This window comes from Amaranthus tricolor, chromosome 3, assembly GCF_026212465.1.
Source record: "Amaranthus tricolor cultivar Red isolate AtriRed21 chromosome 3, ASM2621246v1, whole genome shotgun sequence".
Classification (NCBI taxonomy): Eukaryota; Viridiplantae; Streptophyta; class Magnoliopsida; order Caryophyllales; family Amaranthaceae; genus Amaranthus; species Amaranthus tricolor.
In genome coordinates this window covers 7,253,608-7,280,136 of record NC_080049.1, presented here as the reverse complement: position 1 = coordinate 7,280,136, position 26,529 = coordinate 7,253,608, and the positions used below count along the sequence as shown (strand labels likewise).

Sequence of the window (26,529 nt, the reverse complement as noted above, 5' to 3'; positions counted from 1 at the left end):
TTTATGCATTATAATTTGCCGCCATCTTTTTCATTGTGTTGTAATTTTTATTTTGAACTTTCAATTTTACCTCTATCTCTTCAAATTTCTCCAAATCTCACAAACAAGCAATTATTTAGCGTAAATGCAATTTATGAATTTCTATTTAGGTTAATTTTGATTAACAAAGATGCATAGAAGACATAAATCTAAAATGTCAATCAATATTTTTTAAAATTAATAATAAATAAGAATTTTTATATTAATTTTGTTTTAATTAAGTGCAAAATACCCTCAAAACTAAAGTGTATATTGATTTGATTTCATTTGAATTATAAAACATAAAAAAGATTGATTTTGCTTAAATCAGCGTAAGCGTGTTGCTGACCAAGCTAAATCGATCAATTAGTTTTGATTTATTTTCTAAAAAATATTAATTTTTTTAATTAATGTAATCGCAATAAATATAAGTACAATTCTAAAAATATTGATCGATTTAATTTTGAAGTAATTCTCAAAAAATAGAAAAGAAAAGGATCAAAATAGCATAAAATTTGCGACTTGGTTAAGATCAAAATAGCCTTGGCCATTCTTATTTTTTTAAAAAAAAATCCAAAATTTAATATAAAATAAATCACTCGACATTTTAAGATTTGTGCCTATATAGCGATTATATTAATTAGAACTTTTTGATACTTTTTTCATTTTTTAAATTAAATCAAAATTAATCGATCGATTTTAGCATTGTCAACAATGTGTTTACTTTTTAATCGAAATTATTCTTTTTTTATTTATTATAATTGAATCATAATTTAAATAGATACATCGACATTTCTGATTTCTGATTTCTATCTATGTTGCACTAAACTTGATCCAAATAAATTTAATATAGGAGTATATATTTTTATTTAAGTAAGTGGTTTAGAAGATTTAAATATGCTTTTCCTTTATCAAAATCAATTAAAATGGAAATCTATAAGTGGTTAAGAAGATTTAAATAAGTGTTTGTCTGTGAGATTTAGAGAGTTGATTGAATTTAATGAGTTTTGAAAATAGAAGAGTATAATTAACAAAATAAATTCCACCTTTAAAAGTCCCCACCCTTTTCAGTTTTCACTCAATCGCCATCCTTTTTAATGAAATTATAAAAGTGCCCTTAATTTTTTTTTATTATAAAAGCAAAAATTAATATTACTACACTAAAATTATTAATATTAATTATATAAAAATAAAAAAAATATTATTTATAAAAAAGAAAAAAATTTTAAATATCGGAAAATGGACCTAATTGCACGTTTTGTGCTAAAATTTGATACATATTTAGTCTATTGGCCATAATTTTGATAGAAAAATTACATTTTTGCAATGTTTGCGGCATTAGAAATTAAACTTCAAAAACTTTCCAATGGTGTATAATATGCCAATTCAAATAATCGAGCTAGAAATGACGATCGTTTAAAGTTTGCTTGTGCTGAAATTTGATACATATTTACTCTTTTGGCCAATACTTTTAATAAGAAAATCACATTAATATAAGGTTTGAGGCATTAGAAAGTAGACTTCAAGAGCTATCCAACGATGTATTATATGTCTAGTCGCGTGTTTTATGCGACTCTACCGTGGTCGAGGCGCGTGTTTTATGTGACTCTATCGCGGTCCAGTCGCGCGTTTTGTGCGACTGGTGTGTACTAAAAATCTTAGCAAACTTTAAACGCTCGTCATTTCTCGCTTGGTTATCGGAATTTAGCATATAATATATTGTTCGAAATTTGAAGTCTAGTTTCTAATGTCGCAAATTTTACATTGATGGTATTTTTCTATAAATAGTTATGGCTCAAAGAGTGAATATGTATCAAATTGCAGCATAAACATTTTTTTTGAAATTCATAATCGTTATTGATGCTTACCAAATTATTTTGTTGATTATTTTCATCTGTCATTGTGCTTCAATATTAAATTTTAGTTGAATATATAAAAGATAACGACACGGTAAAAATGTTGGCGACTTTTAATAATGCGTAATCAATTTGCACTTCAAAAAATCACTATAGAGAGGTGGGAGAAGAGTGGAAGAATTTGGGAGGCAGACGAACAAGAACAAAAGCATCAAAGTCGATGCTTTACTCCATTGCCTGCTCCCTGATACTCTCAAGTCTCATTCACCGCCATCGTTAACTATCTCAATTTCATTTCTCTTCTCAATTTCAATCCCAATCTCAAACTCAATCTCAATTTCAATCTCAATTGTAGAAAAGAAAGGAAGAGCCCTTGTTAATAAATCTCGCGATCAGTACTTGTTCATGGTTTCTCCTTAGATCAATTCTCATTATGGCCAATTACTTAGCGCAATTTCAAGCTATCAAAAATACATGCGATCATCTTGTCGTTGCTGGTATTTGATTTTTTTTCTTTTCTGATTATTCGATGTGATGAGATATCATGTGATTTTTGATTTGCTTAATTGATCTAAGTAATTATGAATATTGCTATTTGATTTACGTTGCAGTGATATCAATTCACATTGTTTATTGTTTCTGATTTTTATGTTTGAGAGTGGAAATAACGCATTGGTGTATTTTGTTCAAGGATGCCATTAGCACAACTCACAATCTTTTCAACCTTTCCATTTCGGAGCTCTTACAATTATTATTTACGACAATGTGGTAATTCAGTGGAATACTAGTACAATCAATAGAGGGTATGGGCTACAATAATAGTATTGTTTTCTCCCAATGTGGTTAAGTGACTTCCACCTACACGATGGTTTTGGACTAAAGAAAGAGGTTGTTTTCGATTGACCATTGATTATAGATTATACATAATCATCACACCTGATTTAACAAGCTATTTTAATATATTCTATTATAATCCGAAATATTAAACAAGTATAAATCTTTGGGATCGAGGGTATGGAATATTAACTTAAAAATGTCACCAATATATACATAGTAGACTGCATACCAATCTAAGTTCTCTTTTTGTCATAAAATTTTGTCCACTTACTAGGAAGACCTCCTCAACCTCAGGTGGGTAAGGTACGGTAGATTGTTGGTTTGTTGCTTAGTCGCTACTTCTGCATTTTGATTTCGTATGAAAAGTATGTAATCGTCTTTACATGGTGACTATTAGACTTTTGATTGAGCTTATAAGCGTCTATGAATAATCGGAGAACACTTTTGGCTCTAAAAATGAAGTCATTTCTATGGGCAAAGAATTTGTAAAGTTGAAGCTTAAAGGGTTGGTAGATGGTCTCACTAAATTTATCAATAATGTGCTTGTCTAGGGAGGATATATATGATAACTAGTTGATGTGAAAAACATGAGGATAGCAAAATGTATAGATGGTTTTAGTATTCTATTCTGTTAACATAAATAAACATTGCAAGGGATGTTATGTCTTTTACATATTCCTTTTAATCATTAAACTGGTTAGGTTGAGGATTGGAGAAAATTTTTGACTACAATTAGTGTGACTAAATTTATTGATGTTTTAAACAAATCATGAATGTGATAATGATAGTTACTTCTACTATATGAAAATGGAGGTTTTTTCCATAGAACTTAAACCTTGATAACCTTGATTATAAACTTTTACAATTTAGGCATAACTTGAGAATTGTTATTCTCGCATGATTGATATAATGTTTCAAAAGTCAAGGTTTTCGAACTTTGATCTCCTATAGAGGAAAGGATGTCAAATGTTGACCATTGAAATAAATATTGTCTTTTTTGTTTTTGAAAAAGATTGTAAACTCTTAAGAATTATATTTAGATTAGAGGGAGTATAAGTATTTCTTTTTGTGTTGGTTGCCGCAGAATCTCTCTCCTTTTTGAGTCATATCATCCTTTTGTTGGATCACGTATGTTGTGGATGGAACTTCCATGGAACATTGAAGCTTGTCAACATGAGCAATACCTTGACCTTGTTCTTGGATTAGTTTGGGATCTGGAAAATAACATACATCTCTTATTTATTCCCCCAAAAAATTTTTTCTTTATCTTGATTGCTTGACTTTTAACATCCTTTATTTTGATGATTTTTATTTTTCTTGCTCATCTTCTCATGTCCTCAAATCTCTTATTTACATTTTTATACGTCAGTCTTCCTTTGCTGATTCATCATTAACTTTATTTCAGTCGAAGATGTGAGTAATCTGTGGCCCAATGTCAAAAGTTTGTTTGAGGAGCGACTTCCCTTTATGAAGGCTTGTTTAAATAACAAGACTCGAAATCCTGTGTTTTTGGACAAATTACCAGCTGAATATATCTTGACCACAGACTCAAGGCTACGCAGTCGCTTTCCACAGGAACAATCACTATTTTGGTTTCGAGAACCATATGCTACTGTGGTTCTGGTTACTTGTGAGGTAAAATTTTCTCACCTCACTTTTCTACGTCATGCATGTTTAGTGAGGATTCTTCCTTTGTAGTTGTTTTGCTTGAATTAAGTACCCTTAATGTCCCTTATGATTCCATCCTTCCATCACTCAGAGTGTTTTGTATGTCACAGAACCTTCTTCAATATCAAATAAGTCCATTAGAAATGTGTAATGTGTTCAATTACCTTACTATAAGCTTTTGAGGAATAGTATTAGTGACTTTCTTTTAAGTTTCAATAAGAATTTCTTAAGTGTTTATTTACAACTACAATAAGCTTTCCTAGTTCAAATAAGGAATGATAACTTGAGATTAGCAATGTTAAGGTGTGTTATTGAATCATGTATGATTGAGTTTTAGCACCTTTGTCAGTCACTCAATTAACGAGGCATAAATCCTTTAGTTGAACAGTTTCACATTTTCTAAATCCTGAGATTTAAATCCCTAGCCATATAGTGGTGTCATCACAGTCTGGCATTATTTTCACGCTCAATTTTTTTGTAATCTTCTATGGTATCCATTGGAGGTATTATTTTCTTTTATATGAAACATTCTTCCATTGAATTTTCTACATTTGCATTTTCAATGTGAGCTTTTTGAAGAAAATGTTGCAATTTGAATTAGACTGAGGCTTGAGGGAGTATATGTTTTGGACACAATGACTGATAATCCAATCATTGTAAGTCTTATGATAGCATTGAGTAGAAAGGAATATGAATAATGGAGCCTCTTTGCTCCTTCCCACACAATGTAAATCTTAAAGGGAACAATCTTTGGGTCATTTTGAAAATGTTTGCTGCGCTATATACTTTCTTGGACCAAAGCCCTACGTTATTGGATTTCGTCTTATCGGAATACTTTTAGACAAAACTACTGCTCCCCAAACTTTGATGTGAACAGGGATTTTTTCTTGAGTAACTTCATGTTGAAGGAGGTTCGTCAAAGTTCATGCTCTTTTAGTGGGATTGGAGCAATATAATGTAGTTGGCCTCTTTAATCTTGATTAGTCATGTTCCTTCATCCCAAATCTGACCCGTTTTCAATTGTAATGCCTCATTGTCAAATAAGGTTAGGTTAAGATTAATTGCTCTCTAGATCGGGATGTGTCCTATCTTAAATGTGGAGTATATTAGATTACAAGAACATATGAACTTCAACATATAAAAAAAGTTAATGAACGAATCTACATATGAGAGCTCGTGTACAATTCATCTTTTCTAGTAGTTTCTACCTATGTATCATAGTGCAAATACAAGGTCGCATTGCATTGCATCACCCGCATTGTAAAGGTTTTCAAAGAAAACAAACCGATATTTCCTGCATTGTGAAGGAAACCAGATTTTTGGGCCATATCAAAGGATATTTTTCATGATTTTGATCGAAATTTTAAGCATTACGATAATTGCATCACTTTTGCAACCATATCACCATTTTGTTACCGCGATCTCGCCAGTTACTGCATTTTCGCACTATACTATGAATAATCATTTCCTTTTCCTTGACATCCAAGTCATTTTTTATTTCCCTTGATTACTCACTCGTGTATTCTTCGTCTGTCCATCTCATGATTTCCTGACATGAGCATCTTCTAGTGATTGTGTTGGATGGTCAAATCAAGTAGAGATGTTCTACATATGGCTAATTAAGCATCAGCGTGAGGGGTTTGCTTAGAATTGAGTGCTCGTCCATGTACATCAAAAATGTAGATCAGCGTCACATGATTCGCTAATCTCCTCGCGAATCGGGAGTCGAAATAAGCGAATTATGGTCGAATTTGGGCTATTCTTGGGCGAATTTGAGCGAATCATGTTGCACTGATGTAGATGCTATATTTAATTCGTAAAAATGACAATTCAAAATATAAATGGATAGTGCAAGCTTTTTAAGTGGCCGGGACTCCACTTTGTTAGTATCTACTCTCCCAATATAATTTGTCCTATCGTTTCTTGCGCCTTTTTCTTAAACAAACAACTTCATATCCTTGCACTCTTGTAACGAAACATTGATGAATTTTTCCTTAGTCCTTACCCCTCAACAATTACTTTACTGAGGTACGTCTAGATATTATAGAATTCATTGTTTTGTCTGAATACAAGAAACTTGATGTCAACTTTGTGTTTTACTGTTGTCAAGGAATGTGCTATTGCTTTTTGGTTAGAGTGAAGTGCTCATATTTTGATGACTTTTACGGCATGTACTTTGGCATGTCATCACTCATAATGTACTTTCCTTTCTTGTGGATTAGATAAATTCTACTTGTTATCCAGACAGTTTATCTCAATTTTATTTTTTTTCTATCTTGAATATGATTTATGTTTAATATAATAGGGGTTTCTATTTCTTGTTTATATATCTGAAGATAAGGATGTCCTTTATATGAATTTCTGGTAGTTTGTTGATTTATGTTTGTTTTATATCTGAACAATATAAAGAGTGGGATGAAGGCATAAAATGTTTCAATTGTGTGTAATAGCCTTGTGCAGTTGTGCTCTCTACGAAGTTGCTGCTTTTCTTGATGTTGTGTATACTCATCCATATGTGATATGCAGGATCTTGATGAGTTCAAATCCATCTTGAAACCTCGAGTGAAATTGATTGTTCAAAATGATGAGAAGGAGTGGTTCATTGTATTTGTGAATAGAGCTCACCCCAGCAATGATCAAGCTAACAAGATGGCAAAAAAGGTATATGCCAAGGTGGAGGTTGAATTCAGCTCCAAAAAGAGGGAAAGGTAAATTTTAGCGCCAAGGCATCTGTAGCTGTATTATACTTAATGTTACGTAATAGAACTAAAGCGATATGTTGTTCAACCAACACGTGATAATATACTAAGACAACTAACCATGAAAGTATGGAGCGGGCTTTACTATTGAGTTTATAAATTAGATTTTTTGGGGAATTTACTATTGAGTTCATAACTTACAATATGTTTTGGGAGTGTATTCCCCTTTTGTGGTAATTAGTTTGTGTTCTCTTTTGGATGATTTTCAGAAGTCGCAACCTTTAATTACAATTAGCCAAGTTTTCTCTTGGTAGATTAAATGGGCGTTGGTAGACATATTTGTTTTTTTTATTGTGCATTTAGTCGTAGTCGTTTTTGATGTACTTGCAGCCTTACATATTACTTGCTGGCTGCAACATTAAATATAAGATAGTGCAATGTTGAATTTATGGCAAAATAACTCATGTCAATCAACTCCTTGTTACCAATATGTACTTGTTCTGGAAGACTTATAAGCTGCAATATCAAAAAAGAAAGGAAAAAGGTAGGATATGCTCAATAATTGCAAATCTACATCACATTATTTTAATAGATTTTTTAGTAATCATATTTGATGGGCAAAAAGAGGAGATATTTAAATTCCTTTTTTAAATCATGAATATAGTGAGGAATATATCTATAAAAATATCTAGCTACTATTATTCCTTCGACACCTGTTTTTTTGTTTGGTTCATGACATCATGCAACCTGTTTCATATGTTGGGATCAACACTTAGACATTGTTGTACCTTGATTCCTCCATTGTTGACCACTAGGTTGTTTTGCATGTCCATTCATTTCATAAAATTCTGAGTCGTGATTCGAGATAAGATGGGGATCTGAATTTTTAGTTTTCATTGAAGAATAGATGGGATCAAGGCTTTAACATTTTTTTTTTTTTTTTTTTTTTTTTTTTTTTTTGTTGAAAAACACATTTAATTGAAGATTGGGGGGAAGTTGATGAACATGTATATGAAAACGAAGAAAAGTTTGGATAATGAGAGCTTTTTTTGTTTTTTCCTTTTCTATTGGTGCAAACTTTTCTTTTTTGGGAATTGGGTGGTGGTTGTTATTTCTTTTATTTTTTGGTTGATACTTTTTCTTTAAATTTTAAGATTTTATTTATTTGATAAAATTTATGGTTATCAATGATTACCCTTATATATCTCAATTATTTGTAAAAATACTGACTTTGTTTGTAAAAAAGACCTCATAGAAAAATGTACAATGACCTTTTTGTCATTCTAACAAGTTTTTATCAAGCTTTACCAAACACATTCATGAAATAAGGTAATGAATCAATTGGTCAAACCATTTCACGAATTAAAATAACAAGGCCAAAGCCTGTATACTACAACAAGGCCAAAGCCATGATTCCAACATATGGGGTTGATTACATGAATTAAAATAACACAAGTGTATTTTTTAAATACTCTTGGAGGATTGATTTGATGCTGATTTTGAGGTCCCATACCAGTCTTTATACTTGCTTAGTTGTTTTGTATTATGTTTGATTCAAGCAACTGAAGTATGATAAAATATTGCATAATATGAACTGAAGATTGCATATGAAAATGACCCTACTAAAAGAAGAAAAGTTGCTAATATGGAAAGAGAAACTTTTGATTTGCGTTATTTTGGAAAGTTTATTGAAAGTTCTTTCTCTTGCTTAATCTTGCTACATCAGGTGTTGTAAGCTGGATATACATGGACCTGAAGCAAATTTCTGGGAAGACTATGAATCCAAGATTATGGAGTGTATACGTAATACACTGGATAGACGGGTTCAGTTTTACGAGGAAGAGATTCGAAAGCTGAGTGAGCAACGCTTTATGCCAATCTGGAACTTCTGTAACTTCTTTATACTAAAGGTTCTGAAGTTCTATCAGCTTTATTTGTTACATTAGGCCTTATTTTTTTTCATGCTGGACTGTCATTTTTTTTATCATTGCCAAAGACAGAATAAATTTCCTAAAAATTTGGCTGGTTCCAGTCTGCAATATATGCTCTGGAGTTTCTACAACAGCTTCAATGTTAAAGCCTTAATTCTAACAATATTAGTTGGACTACATGAACCAAAACCAATCCACGTGTGAAGTTATCATCACTAACAAGAAAAAACTTTATTCAATATTATCTAATACTATTCTAAACCAACGAAATATTCCAATGGTCATAAGACGTGTGGGAGGGAGTTTATGTAGATGATAATTGGAATTGTTTTTTTTTTTTTTTAGTTGTAGACTAGTGTTGGATAGAGACAAATAAAGTTTAATCTTTGTTACCGACGATTTCCCATGCTGTTTTGTTTTGGTTAATGTAAGCGACCCCTTGTTATTGGGATTAAGGCTTTGACGTTGTTGTATAATCAATTTCCGGAGTTGCTTTAAAATTGATCACCATTTCTTCTTTTTAAGACTTACTTTGAATTAGATGTTAAGAAGTATATTATAATGTTGCCTTTAATTTTTTTATAATGTTGGTGTTCATAACGTATTCCTTCCCTTTTTAACCTGAAATTGCTTATTTGCTTTAGGAAAGCTTGGCTTTTATGTTTAAGATAGCTCATCTTCATGAAGATTCCTTACGTGAATATGATGAGCTAGAACTTTGTTATTTGGAAACAGGTATTACTTTTGTCCGTTTAAGTCTATTCATGGAATTCTTTTGTCCATACAAGCTTTATTGTATTTGCTAGCTTAATATAAACTCTATGAGTTTATAGATATGCTTAAAATAAACTTCCTCTTGTATGCATTCTTGTGCTTGTTAGCTTAGCTCTTATCTTTTTCCACAAAAACCAATTTGCATTTTACCAAAAGCACACTTATGTTAACCAAATGCTTTATGCAGTTAATATGAGTGGAAAGAGAAGGGAGTTTGGTGGAATAGACCAAGGAGATGATCAAGCTGCACTGCTAAATCCTGGAATCAAACCACTGGCACAAATCGTTCAAGATGATTCTTTTAGAGAGTTTGAGTTCCGCCAGTATCTTTTTGCTTGTCAAGCAAAGGTATGAAATTGCTTTAATTTTCCTTTTAAAGCTGTCTGATGGACTCTGTTTCAGATTGAAGTTTCCTTGTTATAAATGGAGACGCTGTTACATGGCCTTGACTTATAAAAATTTAATTTAGACAATAATGTGTTAACATTTTGTGTAAAAGTTCAGTCCTGATGCACACATATCTTGACCTGACTTATAAAATTCTTTCTTTGGTTTAGTGTTTGTTTGTGCAAGCCAGTTTCTGTTGATTTTATGTTGCTTCATTATCTAGTTGATGGCTCGGTGCTAGCATGTAGTTCTTTAATGATGAACTTCATTGAATCTAACTGTCTAGCAATAACCAATCTGAGCATCTAAAGGTTCCTAGGTTTCTTCTTGAAATGAGATCCTGCAGGCAAGTCACACGGCCTTTTTGTCTGAGTTTTCAACATTTATGAATCTTGATGGTTGTCATACACGTTTTAAATTGTAACTTAATTATTTTCTTAAAAAAAAATGAAAAAAGAAAGTTGATTAAGTATTTACTACGATTCATATTATCTGGCCGCTTACCTTTTCTTTCCATGTTATCGGCTATCAACACAGTATTATGTGTCCTTTTAGAAATTCAATGCACCTTTATTTATCACATCTAGCACAACTTCATAAATAACATATCATAAAACTTTTACGTAACCTTAAGTGACTGTAAATATGGAATGTAGAGAGTTGCTTAGAAGTCTCAAGTATTGAGTGATGATAACATTGTCAAATCAACTTACTGCTATTGGGTTTTGCGTTTCTCATCCTTCCACTGGCATCATCCTTCATGTTTTTGACAATCTGACTTTCCCATGATCGCATTCTTATAAACCATTTGTCATCTTTATCTTCTCTTAAAAATAGGTTTTGCATCTGATGCATTTTTTCATTTTATAGAATCATATGCAATGGGTTTGGAGCAGTGTCATATAAATGTTTTCTCGGGACTTTGTCTTTGTGGCTTTCCCATGATTATTTCTCTGCTATATACTATGACTAGATAGCATTTATTTGCAATAAGATAGTTATGTGATAGCCTACATATTTTGAAACGTGTTTGATTTTTGTGTACTTTTGAAGTTTTCTATACATCCTAAGGACAGTATAATATTCGTCTTTGCCATATTTTGGGTCATTATCGCTTTGTCTATTAAGGCTTTGGCATCCTTGTTTCTTCTGTGAATTCAATTATTGATAGCTTATGCTGTGATTTGTTTTGACACTTGCAGCTTCTCTTCAAATTGAGTCGGCCTTTTGAGGTAGCTTCTAGGGGTTATTCCTTTATCATAAGCTTCTCAAAGGCTCTGGAATTCTATGAGGTATAAACTTTCTGCTTGTTATTTCTGTTAAGCTGTTTGTTCTTATTTATTGGTTAACCTTTTTTGATAATCCAGAGCATACTACCATTTTGTTTGCGTGAAGTTTGGGTTATAACTGCTTGCTTGGCTTTGCTCAATGCCACTGCTGCAAACTACAAAGATGGACTGGTAGCCCCTGATGTTGAAAAAGAGTTCTATCGACTTCAGGGTGATCTCTTTTCATTGTGCAGGGTCAAGGTAAATTTTTCTCAATTCTTAAGAGTTTGGATACCCTTGATGGAAAATGTTAGTGTTGCATTGCCTGATAATCTTTCATTTTTTTGGTTGAGAGTTAAGTTTTTCTCAGTAAGTTATTGTTAAATTAATGAGTAATTATATTATCTATGCAAAAAGAACTGGTTTATGTCTCATTTTACTTTCCTTTGAATAGATACAAATAGTTTGATATGCTTCTGTGTTTTACTGTGTATCAACTCTTTGCAGTGTTGTCCCCACATACGAATATGCTCCCCTAACCTCTCCCCATTCCCTTCTTTTTTCTAAAGAAAATCTTTTACATAAAATGGGTATTATGGCAGTTTATGAGGCTTGCATTTCTCATAGGATATGGAACAGATATTGAAAGAAGTCCTGCAAATAGGTAAGTTGCTAATGCTAATGCTCTAGGTGCGGTGCATGAAGAGGGCATGTGCCTTCTAACCTTTTTATGCTGCTTAACATAATTTGGTTGCTACTGGACAGTGCTTCCCTCAGCATGCTACCATGGCCCAAACCAGCAGTTTGGCCCTCAGTTCCTGCTGATGCTACTTCAGAAGTTTTAGAAAAAGAAAAGGTATTAATTGTTTTCTTGTAGTCTGCGACCGCAAAATCATCTGCAATGACCTCAAATTCTGTTTTGTGAATGTTACCGTGATTGACAGCAGATTTTCCCTATGCTTGCTAGTCAATGTTGTACTTGTACAAATCGAATATTATTAAAATTCAAGATTCATTAAACCTTTGCATGGGTTATGTGTTTGGAATGGCTCAATACTGATGGTGAACTATTGTTTTCTTTTTGAGTTTTTTTTTTCCTATGCGATAGCCTTTCTTGTAGTCGGCTCTTCCTTTTTCTTCTTTTTTTCTTTATTTTTGAGCTGGTTATTCATGTCAAAAGTTTTTTGAGGTCATGGAGACCTTCTGTATCTCATTTATGCAGTATGTAATGTTACGTTTGCAACTGAGTCATGTAAGGTTTGTGAGAGGAATTCAAGTAAATTGGAGATCTTGTATGAACTTTATACAGGCCACGCTATGAGTTCTTTTGGTTGAGAAGGGGTGAAAATTTTTGTAATAGGTCCAGTATATGTTGTGATTAGTCAGACTGCTCTGCCTTTTTGATGTTACATATGTGGGCTAAGTCAGTCTCTGGTTATTGACGTAAAATGTATATAATATGCTTTCGATTTGTTCTTTTTCAAAAGCGGGGTAATAATTCTCTAATGATCTTTAATAGGAAAATAAAAGGTCCAATAAGTATAAGTTGTGTATAAGTGGAGAGAGAAAGTGAATGCACCAAAGTAGAGTTTAGATGAGTTCTTAAGTTTGGAATTTTCTGGCTTTTAATAATGGTTTGAACATACTGTTGCGTGCTTGATTATTGTTGATTGTCTGATAACCAAGTTTGAATATAAGCATGGCGAAATAATTTCTGTAGGACTTTGTGTTATGTGTCTGGATAAAAAGAAATGACTTTCTTGGTTTGTCCAGATGATTCTTCAAGCAGGTCCAACAGTAAAACACTTTGGCATCCAGAGGAAACCATTGCCACTTGAGCCCTCCGTTCTTCTCCGTGAAGCTAACAGAAGAAGGGCTTCTTTATCTGCTGGAAATATGTTTGAAATGTTTGATGGACAGTCTAACTTTGATGATGGGTGAGTTATCAAAGTCTGTTCAATTGTGTCTACCTTGCTTCATACCTCATTGAACTTCTGTATAACTAGAGATTGTTTTGCAATCTTATCTTGCTGCTTAAGTGTTTTGCTCTTTCCTGTTCTAAATAAAATTTAAGTATAATTTTAATTGTCAACAGCTCAGAAGTTTCAGTATTTGCAAATACTCCTAGCAGAGCTCCTGCATCATCCATGCCGCGGACTAATTCTACTCCAGGAAACTTTGAAGGGTCTATTGATCGACCTATGAGGCTGGCGGAGATCCATGTTGCCGCTGAGCATGCTTTAAGGAAAACAATTTCTGATTCAAACTTGTGGAAATCTTTATCGTCTATCGAAGATTTTGAGGTACCTATAACTTGTGTATACTAGATTTGTGCAAGTGAAACTGCCATTTTAACTTCTCTTTAGTAAATTAGTTTCTGTATAAGGTGTACAGGTGAAAGGCCTATTGGTTTAACTTTTTAAATAATATATCATAATTTATAAGTGCATCTTTTTAAAGTACATTACAAAAGGAATTTGATAGTTAAACATATGCTTGAATTTCACAGAGTACTAGTTGATGTTTGAAAATATATTTATATTTGGTTGTCTTTTGTAAAGGAAACTTTTATCTTGGCTGCTTAATGTGTATCGTACTCCGACCATTGAACATTTGAATCCTCTTTCCCCTATAGAGTTATAGCAACAAAAACAACAACAATGTCAAAGCCTCAATCTTTTGGGTTGGCTATGAACTAATAATGGTCGCACACATGAATTCTCCTCCTTGTTTTGACCGGTAAATCTAAATCCTTCATATGAACTTTTGCCCATTAGGTCATCTTTGGTCTTCAACTCCTTTTTAAGGCTACAAAGTATCAACTTTCTATCTTCTCAAGCACATGCCTTAACCATCTTAAACAATTCTCTTTCATCTTCTCCTCAATATTTGAGACTTCTACACCTTTTCCTATATCTATATTTCGAATATATCCCTCACGTATATCCGCTCATGATCTAAATATTCACGCTTTTGCTATTTCCATCTTCCTACAATGATCAAAGTCCAACATTCTCTTTTCTATATAGTTTTGTTGGTCTAATGATCAACCTATAAAACTTCCCCTTTAGCTTTAAGGGCACACCTCAATCGCATAGTATAAGGTAGTCGCTCTCCATTTTTGTCACCCACACATAATTCTATGTTTCACATCTTGTTGCATATCTCCTTAACTTTGGAATATGGACTTGAGGAATTCGAAGCATCCACCTGGCACAATTTCTTTCTCTTCGAAGTTCCAACTTCATGGTGTTTCTACTTATCACATTTGTGCTAATTGACACACTTCATGTACTTTGTCTTTTCTTGCTTAGCTACCCTCGAGACTCCAATTCTTGTCTTCATTGTTTTAAGCCAGTATTCAAACTCTTTGCATTCTCATGTTCCCAAAACAATATTGTTAACAAACGACATGCACCAAGGCACGTCTCCTTGGAATGATTGAGTTATCACATCTAGGATAACTTCAAATAATAAAAGAGCTTAGAGTCAAACCTTGGTGTAGGCCAAATTGTGATAGGAAAATCCTTTGTTGCTGCTCCACATGTCCTAACCTATGTCTTCGGGCCTCATACATATCTTGCTCTATATTAATATATTTCCTAGGAATACCCTTCTTTGTCATTGCCCACTAAAGTACTTTTGGTACCTTGTGCCTTTTTCAAGTCAATAAAAATAATATGTAAGTTTATTTTTAGCTGTATAATACTCCAACATTTATCTCATAAGATGACTTGTTTCCATTGTAGACCTCCCTATACAGTTATAGCCCACATAAATATTTGCAGCAATCCAAAGTTGTAAACATAAAATTTTAATGTACACATATAGTTCCACATCGTGTATATTCTTATGCACATAATTGGTGTGTATATGGATAGAAGATATGGAACATGGATGTAGTCCAAGATATGCTGTGGATGGAAGCTATATAATTAATAGCTCATGTAAACATTTTTCTTCTATGAGTTATAGCCATTCCAATTCATGGAATAGAATGTTGAAAGCAATTCTACATGTGCCTCAAAATACTTGGTGGAAAATAAAATAGGATTGTATGTTTGGACCCAGTAGTTAAGTTGCACAAGCATTATTGCATTCCTGGGATGAGAAGTGAAATGATCGATGACTTATACATGGTGGTGGTATCGGGTCAGCATCATTTACAGATGCTGGAGTTTGAGCTTGAGATTCTATGGTTTAGTGGATGGGTGTTACTGGGATGAGACTATAGCGTTTAAGGACTTACAAGTCTTTCTGGTGTAGATTTTGTGTGTTTAGGAGTATATATTTGTCGGGAGCTTGCATTAATGTGTCTGTTCTAATTTTGATTGATGCATGGTTAGGTAGATCCTTTTATGGAAGCAAAAAAAAAAAAAAAAATCACAATGTTGCACAAACATTTTTCATTTAAGATTTTTTTTATGGTATGTTCAATGCCAATACGGTTCATGATAGACTTAATATTTAGTGAGCTTAAACCAAAAGCGTTCCTGGATATAAGATTCTTAAAAGTTTTGAAAATGTTATCAAACCTCATTCATTCTAGCAACAGAAAGGATTATGGAAAAATAAAATAGAACAAGCTCTTTTGAGGGTTCGTAGGATGTTTACATGGATTATGAAGTAATAAAAGAGAATAGGCTTTTAACATTTTTTAGTGCTCTTTGTAAATTGGAACAAATTTATGAGTCACTTATCATTGGTTTGGTTTTACAAAGAGAAGGGACAATCCAGCTTTTTAAAATTTAGTCCATGAACCTCATTAGTCATTATGAAGGACCACCCTCGGTTTAGTCGTTTGTAATGATGGTCTGAAATTGGTGAATTTCAGTTTGACCTGATTTCATGTGGCATTGAATACCGTTTTTATAGGGACTAGTAAAATCCTTATTTTACATATTTATATCCCAAATATCAGCCTTCTGCCTCTCTAGAACAGTTATAAACTTGAAATGGTTCGAGATGTGAAAAATTAATACTTGGTAAAAGCTTAAGTAATTATGTATTTTCTTTTGTGCACATGGTTGTCTCTCCAGTCTCCACCTGCATAAATCTTAGGAATTTTTGTTGGATGGAATGGTTGCCTTTTATGAAGTTGCTTCAGAAGGTGATGCAGTAAAGGTGGAACAAATAGGGATTGTAGGGATTGTAGTATTTCCTCTGTTCGTTTTTCTGTAGATCTTCAAAGAATTTCTAAATCAAAATTTCCTCGCTTCCTTGCTCTTGGGTACATATTTTTATTAGGAAAGGTTGCTCTTTGATGCTGGGGTTAAAGGCTTAAATCCCAATGAATATTGTGAACCTTAATTTGGCATTTGAATTTGTGCATTTGTTTTTGCTGATTGTTTTATATATTTGATTGGTTAAGTCAGAACCAAACTCTTTTTCCTGCACTTTTGAAATGCTAATGTTCTTGTAGTTAGTTATGTTTGATGTAATATCTGTCGCATTTTCTGGTGATTTAATTAGCTCTTGGAGGAAGCAGGGTGAAGTCCCTGCTGACAGTTGGTATGTTTGGCATCCTGTGGATCAAGTGTTTGGATTCGTGTGAAAATACTTTCATGTACTGCTTTTCATTTTTGGTGCTTTTAAGTTAGGGTTTTCCAGGGTAGCCTTTGAATGTTATCAATGATTTTGATGGGGCTTTATTGTACCAGTGTTTTAAGGACCAATGTATCTTTGCATGCATGTTTTTATTTAACTCATTTAAAGAATTAGTCCGACATAGGAGGTTTAGAAGGGAAAACTGACACAGAGAGAAATCGCATCAACTTCAGTTTCGAAAGAAGTACCGGTCAGCCGTTTTCTTGTAAAATCCTGCTAATTGGTTAATTTTGCATTTAAAGAGCAATTTCTTGAAGAATTGTTATGTCCAACTTATATTTATGTGGCACTTTTATGTCTTATTCGAAACTCTGGGTGAAAATTTTTTCAATCATTCAATTCATGGCAGGAAAAGTACTTGGAATTGACAAAGGGAGCTGCTGAAAATTACCACCGCTCCTGGTGGCGAAGACATGGAGTTGTTCTTGATGGTGAAATTGCTTCTGTGTGCCATAAACATGGTAATTATGACCTTGCTGCAAATTCGTATGAGAAAATTTGTGCTCTTTATGCTGGCGAAGGTTGGCAAGACCTTCTAGCCGAAGTACTTCCAAACTTGGCTGAATGTCAGAAGATGCTCAATGATGAAGCGGGCTATTTGCAATCTTGTGTAAGACTACTGTCTCTGGATAAAAGCCTCTTTTCCACTAAAGAAAGACAAGCTTTTCAGTCAGAAGTCATTCGCCTTGCCCACAGTGAAATGAAGCACCCAGTACCTCTCGACGTGTCATCTTTAATTACTTTTTCTGGAAACCCTGGACCACCACTTCAGTTATGCGATGGTGATCCTGGTACTTTGTTAGTGATTGTGTGGAGTGGCTTTCCTGATGACATAATTCTCGAGTCACTGAGTCTTACTCTCATGGAAACCCACAATGCTGATGAAGGTGCTAAGGTATGTGTGGTCAACTGGGCTTATAGCAGCAGTATTTGTAATATTCTAGTGCTTGATTCTTTCATAAGATTTTGAATTGCAGGCTTCAAGTATCTCTGTGACGACCATATTGAAGCCTGGAAAGAATACTATTACACTTACCCTGCCACCGCAGAAACCAGGTTCATATGTCCTGGGAGTCCTTACTGGACAGATTGGGCATTTGAGTTTTAGATCTCATAGTTTCTCCAAAGGTGCTCCTTCAGACAGTGATGATCTTATTAGTTATGAGAAGCCGAGCAGACCTATCTTGAAGGTATACACATCCCTAGTTGAATGAGCATATTGATCTCAGAATACTTTTGCTTTATCCTTCTAGCATTTTCTCATATACACACCTTTACTGTTAAATAAGCATATCAACATCTCTAATTTTGTGCTTTATGCTCCTATCATCTTCTGGCTTTTAAATCCAACCTAATCATAATTTTTATTAATCCATCTCATAGATTTTTGTTCCATGTAGGTGTTCAAACCCAGGGCTTTGGTTGATCTAACTCCCGCTGTTTCTTCCCCACTATTAATAAATGAAGTACAGTGGGTTGGCATAATAGTAAAACCAATTGATTACCCTCTTAAAGGTGGTGTCTTGCACATTGACACTGGTCCAGGTTTAGAAGTTGAAGAGTCTCATGTTATTGAGATGGATAGTCCTACAACTTCTCATAAAAGCATAGCTGATGTGGGAGACTGCGAACCTGGGAACCTAGACTCTTCTTCTCATATCAGAGAAGTGACGCAATTAAACCTGCAAGATGGCAAGATTTTGTTGCCAGATTGGGCAAGTGATCGAACTTCGGTCTTATGGATTCCTGTTCGTGCTGTAAGTGATGGAATCACTAGAGGTATATATTCTACTACATTCGAAGCTCTTTCCATGTTTCTTGTTCTTAAAAATTTTCCATTAGTCCCCTTAAAAAAATTTCCATTGTTGGCTTAAAAAGTCATGGTTTACTACGTGGTGCTAGAAAGTCAAATTCAGTGTGTATAATGTATCTTACTAACTGACGTCGTTTATACTGTTTTTGATATAAAATTTCAGCTGCATCTCAGAGACTTAGCATTGTGGATATGATGAGGACAATAGCTCTAAAACTGGAATTTGGAATATCCCACAACCAGACATTTGATAGGTACTGTTGTAAATGATGTTACATCTTTTTTTGAGATCAATGTTAGACTTGACTAATGCACAATTTGTTCTCTGTAGGACTTTGGCTGTTCATTTTACGGATCCCTTTCATATCAGCACTCGTGTCATTGACAAATGTAATGATGGAACTTTGCTTCTTCAGGTATGCGCTGCTGTTTCTGATCTATCTTTGCTAGGACTATGGCCAACTTCAAATGTCTGCCCTTGAAGTTAAATTGCTGACCCTTTCTATGAATGGTGGTCCTGTGGATAAGGTGGTTGTGAAAAAGTGTAATCTGGTTATGTAGTTTCCAATAATTCTGTCATCGACTTTAAAGATGGGGCGTCTCTAGTAATTTCAAGTCAAGCTTCAATCATTTATCATCTAAAAGTTACAAATGAAGTAATTGTTAATAATCTATGTCTGAGTTTGATTTAATCTGTTAGTGCCATGATCTTCGGTTTATTGCTGCCTATGTTTTTCTAATGTGCCATTTCTTTTTCTGGGACTTTTTTGGGTACAATGTACATTTTTACTCATGGTCACACTACACCCTCCTAAATGGGGACTACACCTTATGGGGTACAATTCCCACATGGGAATTTTTATTCACCTGTACTCTTTGTCTAAAACAAATGGTGTAATTAAAAACAATGGAGAATTCATTGAGTTTTACAACTTTGCTGAAATAAACCAATAAACATTCCATGCTGGGCATTATTTTGGTGATTATATCACCTTTCTATAGATTTATGGACAGCAACGAAAGAGAAATTGAACCCAGTGCTGAACAAACCCTGTGTACCAGTCTGTAACTGCTGACGGCTAGGTCAAGATTGCAATAGTAACTTAAGAAAAATATCAGTAGGTTCTAAATATAATATGTTATCAATTTCCACTTTATTTGGTCTTAATTTGTGAAATTACCATCCTTCTCCGAACAAAAGTGAAAAAAGAAAAAGAAAATAGTGAAAGGATGCCTTATTGGTGGGACATGCATCCATGATATGGTGCAAATAATTGTAAGCTTGACATGTACGCCCTTTTTCCAATTTGGGCATATTTCTATTGAAGTATATTTATTATTGTAGAAGTCAGTGTCAAATTTAGTATACCATATAGTCTATCTACAATAGAGTTACCCTGCTTCAAAATATCAAGTAATGTTTGGTCTTTTGCGTGAAACTCTTGCGAATGCTCATAATTTTTCCCTTCTTAGCATGCCTTAGAATTTTAAATCTAAGAGTTGTGCTTGGTTATGTTGAGGGTCTCTGTGTAGGGAGGGGATGCATTATGTTTCTTAAATTTTGTTTGGCTATTATGATAGTTAAATCAATAACCTTTGTACTATCATCAAGAATAAAAATCGTGATAATAATTGTGAAATCAAGTATAATAGGAGTAGTATTACTTTAGTAATATTTATTCTTTTTACCAATTACTACCCATAATTTGTATTTATTTCGACTTATGGCAACTATATTGTGAAATTTTAATTTTTGTTCTTAGGAGTCGTTTGATATAGTTTCCGTTTAAAGAATTCCAATTATTTTCCAGGAAAATATAAAAGAAAACATGCTCGACATTTTCATTTTTAAAATCAACTTCTATGCATAATTTGGAATATAATTGAAAAGTTGGAAGCCACTTTCAATGGCTTTGTACTTATGGTTAGAGAATTTCGGACTATTTTTCTTAAGCCGCCATTCCGCCAATAATACTTGCTCTATCTCGTCATTTTTGTCTACAAGATTTCTATCTCGTCAATCACGGTGCAAGATATCTATCTCGTTATCTTAGAGTTCTTCAGATCATAAACTTTTGTGCTTGTGGTTTCTATGTTATGGGTATCGGACTATGTGAATAAAGAAACCTAAATTCTTGGGGAGTCTTTTTGTGTTTGTAAATGGTTGTATATTTACTCTTGACGATACCACATGAAGCTACTCCATTGCTTTTGCCGTTTAGATCTATTTTAGATTTGAGATTCTCTAATTTATTTTATCTGAGATCTTTAACTTTTTGTGTTGATTTTGAAAAAACTAACAACCAACACAAATTCACAAATTGCCTTCCAATTTTGCAAAAACACACAAAACTGTAAATGATGCTGAATTAGGCGGCTAAGCCTTAGCATTCTAGTTTTACTTGTCAAAATTTATGAACTTCTAAACTTTTGGTGTTTTGATGCTTTAATTTTCCTGGTTACAAAAAGAATTATGTTTATAAACACGTGCTCCAATTGTACTTTCTCCCGGTTTTGATAGTTGCTATGGTTACACAGTATTCACAATTCACCAAACAATATTGTCTTACATCTTGTTCACAATACATCACTTCATAATATCAACGTTTTATAGTTTTATAAGGATCGAAGTACTTCATTGGGTGGTGTGGAAACAAGTGTAGCAACTAGAAACTATTAAAACCAATAACATGTGCTCATTATAATTTTTTTAAGAGTTAGTAGCTACGGTATGTGGGGATAAGAATAGAGTTTTGGAGCATGAGTGGAAGAAAGTGGGAACACTTGAAAGGTGGAGAGATAGTAGAAGAAACACTTGATAAAAAGAAAAATAACGTAGCAGTATAAAGAACTAGAGAAAAGAACAAACAAGAAAATATGAGGACTTTAATGAAGGGAGTATAATCTACGTGAAAGGTTTTGAAATTACTATATCAAACAACATTAACAACAACAATGTCAAAGCCTTAATTTGAAACAAATGGGTCATTTGCATAGTCTGGCGTGTGATTGTTCACAAATATTCTTTTCTTTCATTCTTTTCTATAGACTTTCTTACGCTTTATCTTAGGAATACTTGCTATTGCATTTAGTTGACCGATAGTCAAATTAAGATTTCTTCATATGTTTTCAGGTTACACTACACTCACAAGTTAAGGCTACTCTGAGCATTCATGATGCTTGGATGAATCTTCAAGATGGATTTGTCCACTCCTGTGAGAATGAGGGGCGGCCAGCTTCTGCTTTCTTTCCTCTCACTGTTTCTCCAGCTTCAAAAGCTAGCATGTTATTCAGTATATGCTTTGGTTCCATCAATGTTCAAGGTAGTATGGTAATTTTGATTCTTCATATGATTGGAGGTGTTTGGTAAATGGCTTTTTTGCTTAGCTTATTGGTTGGGTTTTGGCTTTTGGCTTATTTGTTGTTCAAATAGCCAAAAGAAGTGATTGGTAATTGGCTTTAAAGCCAAAATAAAAAAGTTACTCCAGTTAGCTGTTTTGGTTGGCTTTTGGCTTATTAACCCACTTTTTTTCTAATAAACAACCAGCAACCAATACCTAAATTTACCAAATATCTCGATAAACAATTGGCTTTTTCAGCTAGCTTAAAAGCCAACAAAACAGGCAACATTTCCAGCTGGTCAAAAAAGCTAACTTAAAAAGCCATAAGCCAACAGCCAATTGCCAAACACCCCCAATATTGTTTGACTTGTTAATTATGATACTATTGAAATCTATGTTGATGTTGATGGGCATGAACTCAAACTTGATGATGCTTTTAGCTTGTTGGACATTTTAGGATGCCACGATTTGTCGATTTAAAAAACACTAGGGTGAAGTGGTTGCATTTAGCTGATCTTGATATTCCTTTGTTGGTAGCATAGTTTCATTCAAATAGACACACGAGATGACTAGATGAAAGTCATGACTGGAACCTTGGGCCTTTGCTTGGTCAAATCTTGTATTAGCTGCTGGATCTAGTCATCTAAGAACTGTTGGTCAAGAAGCCTGAATGTACAGATAGGGGTTGTCTGGATTATCAATGTTTGACTGGGCAATTGTAATGTTTCATATGACCCACACCCTAAAAAATTACGTCTTCTCCGTAGGTTGAAGACTAGTATGTGAGAACAAAGTTTAGAAATTATTCTTGCTTTGAACCATTAACCTGCAGTTTTCTACTGCAACAATTATTGCTAAATAGTTTGTTCTTTACTCGTTTTTGCAGGTGAAACTGAGGCATCAAGGTCAGAAAGTATACTAAATATTAGCTACAGAATTAATGGAGATAGAACCATGGGTGCCCATATGCCTATTTTAGTTCAATCTTCTGAGACAGAGAGTGTGCAGCATGATTTGATCTTTAAGAGTGCTCTTATCTTACAGAGACCTGTTCTTGACCCATGTCTGGCAGTTGGCTTTCTCCCGTTTCCTTCAGATGGCCTGAGGGTTGGCCAGCTTGTTACTGTCAATTGGAGGGTTGAGAGGTTGAAAGATGCAGAACAAAATTCAGTTCCTCAAAGCAATGTGAGTGCCTAGATTTTTACTAACAGGCACACTAACAAATTTTTTTTATAAATAAGGATCACATCTCATTTTGTCTATTGAGTGATTTGGAGAGAGTAGCTTGACGCCTTGGGGGAGAGACCCTCAACTTTTAAGCCAAATGGTGTTCCAATTTCAAATTATGCTTCGTTGTCTTGGACGTGTCCTCGCAGGTGGTCCCGGCTTTTTTATTAAAGTCGTAGTTGATAACACACTCTTGATTGTATTCCGTAGTAGTTTCCATTGTTAATCTAGCTCCATTCAGCGATAGCTAACTCAATTAAAATCAGACACTGCGTATGCTTATCAACTTCATTCTTTCTGTCTCAATTTGCTAATTCTAGTTGGATTCTTGTGTAACTACCGCGATAATGCTTCTGTTTCCCACTCTTCAGTTACTCCCATCAGTTCATGACAACTTACTTAGGGCCTTATATCTTGAGAAGTGAACAATGAAATTGAATTGAACTGAACGAAGCTGAATTGAAACGAACGGATGGAGTCGTATGGAACTGAACTGGATTGAACAAATAGTGAAAATTTAAGTGAAGTTGTTTGCTAAACTGAACCAATGAAGCTGAATTGAAAATAGGTTGTAGAAAATAGACCCTTAGTGGCTTATTCCAAAAATTTTCCGCTTTAGGCTTTTTGTAGTCTTTTTGGTTGGTCTGGAATTGGCACTCCGTATAGATCTTTAGATGCCCCATATTACGCATTACAGATAAATGACGACCTAAAAGTCGAAGGAATTCTTTGTTGCTCTTTTGGACATCGAGTCCCCTAATCGAATTGTTATGTATCTTTCGGGTCTCACTTATTCACAAGAATCTTATATGTTAGGGGGTGTTGTGTTGAAATGCCATATGCATATGCATATGCATATCAGTTTTGTTCACATTGGATTTGGAAGCTTAATATCTCTTAGTTGTACATAGTGACCACTACTGCCAAATGGTCTTGAGCTGAGTCCTCTTTTGTAAGTTGTACTTTCGATACTCTACTTGCACATTTCACAGTTTCTCGAGCAAGAGGAACAAATTTTTGGTAATTGATTTTACGATGTGACTGTCGACTTGTCTTTTTCGATCATAGTAATTAAATACTCATTGGTTTCCATGCAATGAGAGAATCGATGATACTGTAGCACGGGAGAAGTTCCATTGAAAGCCATTGCAAAGGATTTCAATCATGTTATTTTAGTCTTAATTTGCTTAAAATGTGGCTGTTGATCTTCCTTATACATTGGCAGGAGGAAGTATTATATGAAGTCGATGCAAATTCAGAAAACTGGATGATCGCTGGAAGGAAACGGGGACATGTTTCTCTATCCACCAAGCAAGGTAATAATAACATTAATAGTGTGAAAAGGCTAAAACTTTATCCCTGAAAATATTAGAAACTGAATTGAGCGGCAATATATGCAGGTTCAAGAATTGTGATTTCAGTCATGTGTGTACCTTTGGTGGCTGGTTATGTACGCCCTCCGCATCTGGGGTTGCCAAATATTGAAGAGGCAAACATAAGTTGTAATCCACCAGCGCCTCATTTGGTTTGTGTCCTGCCTCCTGTTCTAAGTTCTTCGTACTGTATACCAGCCTAACTATTCAGACACGGTGATCTTGTATAACGAGTTGATTTTTGTAGTTTATGTCATAGAATGTACCAGCTTGTAATTCTTTATAGCATTAGAAAATTTTCAGCATTAACTATTGAGTCTGTACAATCTGTAATTACCAACAAAACATAGTATGATCGAAATTTTTGTAACTCATGTTTTAGTTGGTGTAGAAGTTTGCGGCATTTTTGTGTGATGAGTTCAGGAGTATTAACCATCACCATTCACCAATGTCAGAATATGAGAACTATTTTTCTGTTGCTCTTTGTTGATTGTTGCATTAGAACTGTGATGGTTCTGAGTTGTGACCATTGTGCTAATGAAAGTAACAATTATATATTATAGTCGAGATGTTCATTTGAGTCATCAGATCAGTTTTATTTGTCGGATTATAAAGGTTCTAGTGTATCATAGTGAATTCATTTTTAAAGCCGGGTTAAAGTCAGGTTAGTTAAAGAAAATTGAGTAAATGTTAGATTGAGTCTATTTTAAACACCTTCACGTATTAGTATTAGTATCTCTTTTAAATTACTTAAAATCACTTTACTTTTGAAGAAGTGTTTGAATGTTGTGCAACCATTTCAACGGAATAAAGAGTATAAATTAGACCTTATGTTGACTAATGACCCAGCTCGAGAATGACAATTTATCCATGTTGATATCTAAAAATATAAAGTGAATTGAATTTGAATTAATTTAACATAAGATGACATAAACTAGATTCAACCTAAAGTTAAATTGATTGACATCTATACTATTTACTCAATTGGAATTCAACATATTTTTAATTTTAACTTTACCCAACTTTTTTATTAATCAATTGAACAACTGTAATTCAAAATATCTTGGACCTAATCGTCTCCAATATAATACAAGTTAAAATTTTGAGTTAGACTCCCAACGTTTAAAATGCATTAGTATATTACTCCCTACGTTCCTATCTGTAGTTCCCATATTTATAGGGATATATGTGGTAGCTCCTTATGAGTGTGGTCCTTAAAATGGGGGGAAATAATGAGGAGTAGATGGAAAGATGATATCAATAATTAATTTGCACTAAAAATGGAGTAACAATTTAAGCCATAATTTAAGGGGTTTAGTGGGGACAAAATAACATGGCATACTAGAGAGATATCATGCTAAATTCTCACAATGACACTTGCAAAGAGAATGGTGAATGGTGATTCTAATCCTCAAGCATTTATTTTCAGAAACAAACATTTTTCTAATTTTATTTTCTGGCATTCAAAGTTCAAAAAATCAATACACATAAATAAAGAGTGAGTCCATTTGGATAGTGACTTTAGATAAACAACCCCACTCCCTTCATTATCAATTTGGCCCTTCTTCATTATATCCACCAAATCTTTGAAAATCCCTCTCATAAATCCAATTTCTACACATATTTTGTTTTTAATGGTTATCATTCCACTTTTTAAACCATACCATTATTACTGATATGAATAATAATATTATTTTATTTTATAAAATTTATGACATAAACTTAATTAT

The 26,529-nt window shown here is 33.7% G+C and overlaps 1 protein-coding gene across 1 annotated transcript; it reads left to right on the top strand.

The window, feature by feature from the left end:
• Nucleotides 1-1,984: 1,984 nt before the first annotated feature.
• On the top strand, nucleotides 1,985-25,359 carry LOC130807313 (trafficking protein particle complex II-specific subunit 130 homolog). The gene is made up of 21 exons (XM_057672471.1): nucleotides 1,985-2,371; nucleotides 4,117-4,346; nucleotides 6,906-7,087; nucleotides 8,805-8,988; nucleotides 9,654-9,744; nucleotides 9,971-10,131; nucleotides 11,373-11,462; nucleotides 11,538-11,699; nucleotides 12,041-12,102; nucleotides 12,204-12,294; nucleotides 13,212-13,375; nucleotides 13,534-13,741; nucleotides 17,395-17,940; nucleotides 18,023-18,235; nucleotides 18,446-18,824; nucleotides 19,022-19,112; nucleotides 19,190-19,274; nucleotides 21,992-22,181; nucleotides 23,086-23,384; nucleotides 24,652-24,742; nucleotides 24,827-25,359. Exons 1-21 carry the CDS (start codon nucleotides 2,308-2,310, stop codon nucleotides 25,000-25,002), a joined length of 3,759 nt encoding a protein of 1,252 aa, XP_057528454.1. The 5' UTR covers nucleotides 1,985-2,307; the 3' UTR covers nucleotides 25,003-25,359.
• The last annotated feature ends 1,170 nt before the right edge of the window (nucleotides 25,360-26,529 follow it).

Excerpts from the sequence above, each read along its gene's own strand:
- LOC130807313 (XM_057672471.1), top strand. The coding sequence starts at position 2,308 with ATGGCCAATTACTTAGCGCAATTTCAAGCTATCAAAAATACATGCGAT. Across the intron at positions 2,372-4,116 it reads CGATCATCTTGTCGTTGCTG|TCGAAGATGTGAGTAATCTG; the intron begins GTATTTGATTTT and ends ACTTTATTTCAG. Across the intron at positions 24,743-24,826 it reads TTCTCTATCCACCAAGCAAG|GTTCAAGAATTGTGATTTCA; the intron begins GTAATAATAACA and ends CAATATATGCAG.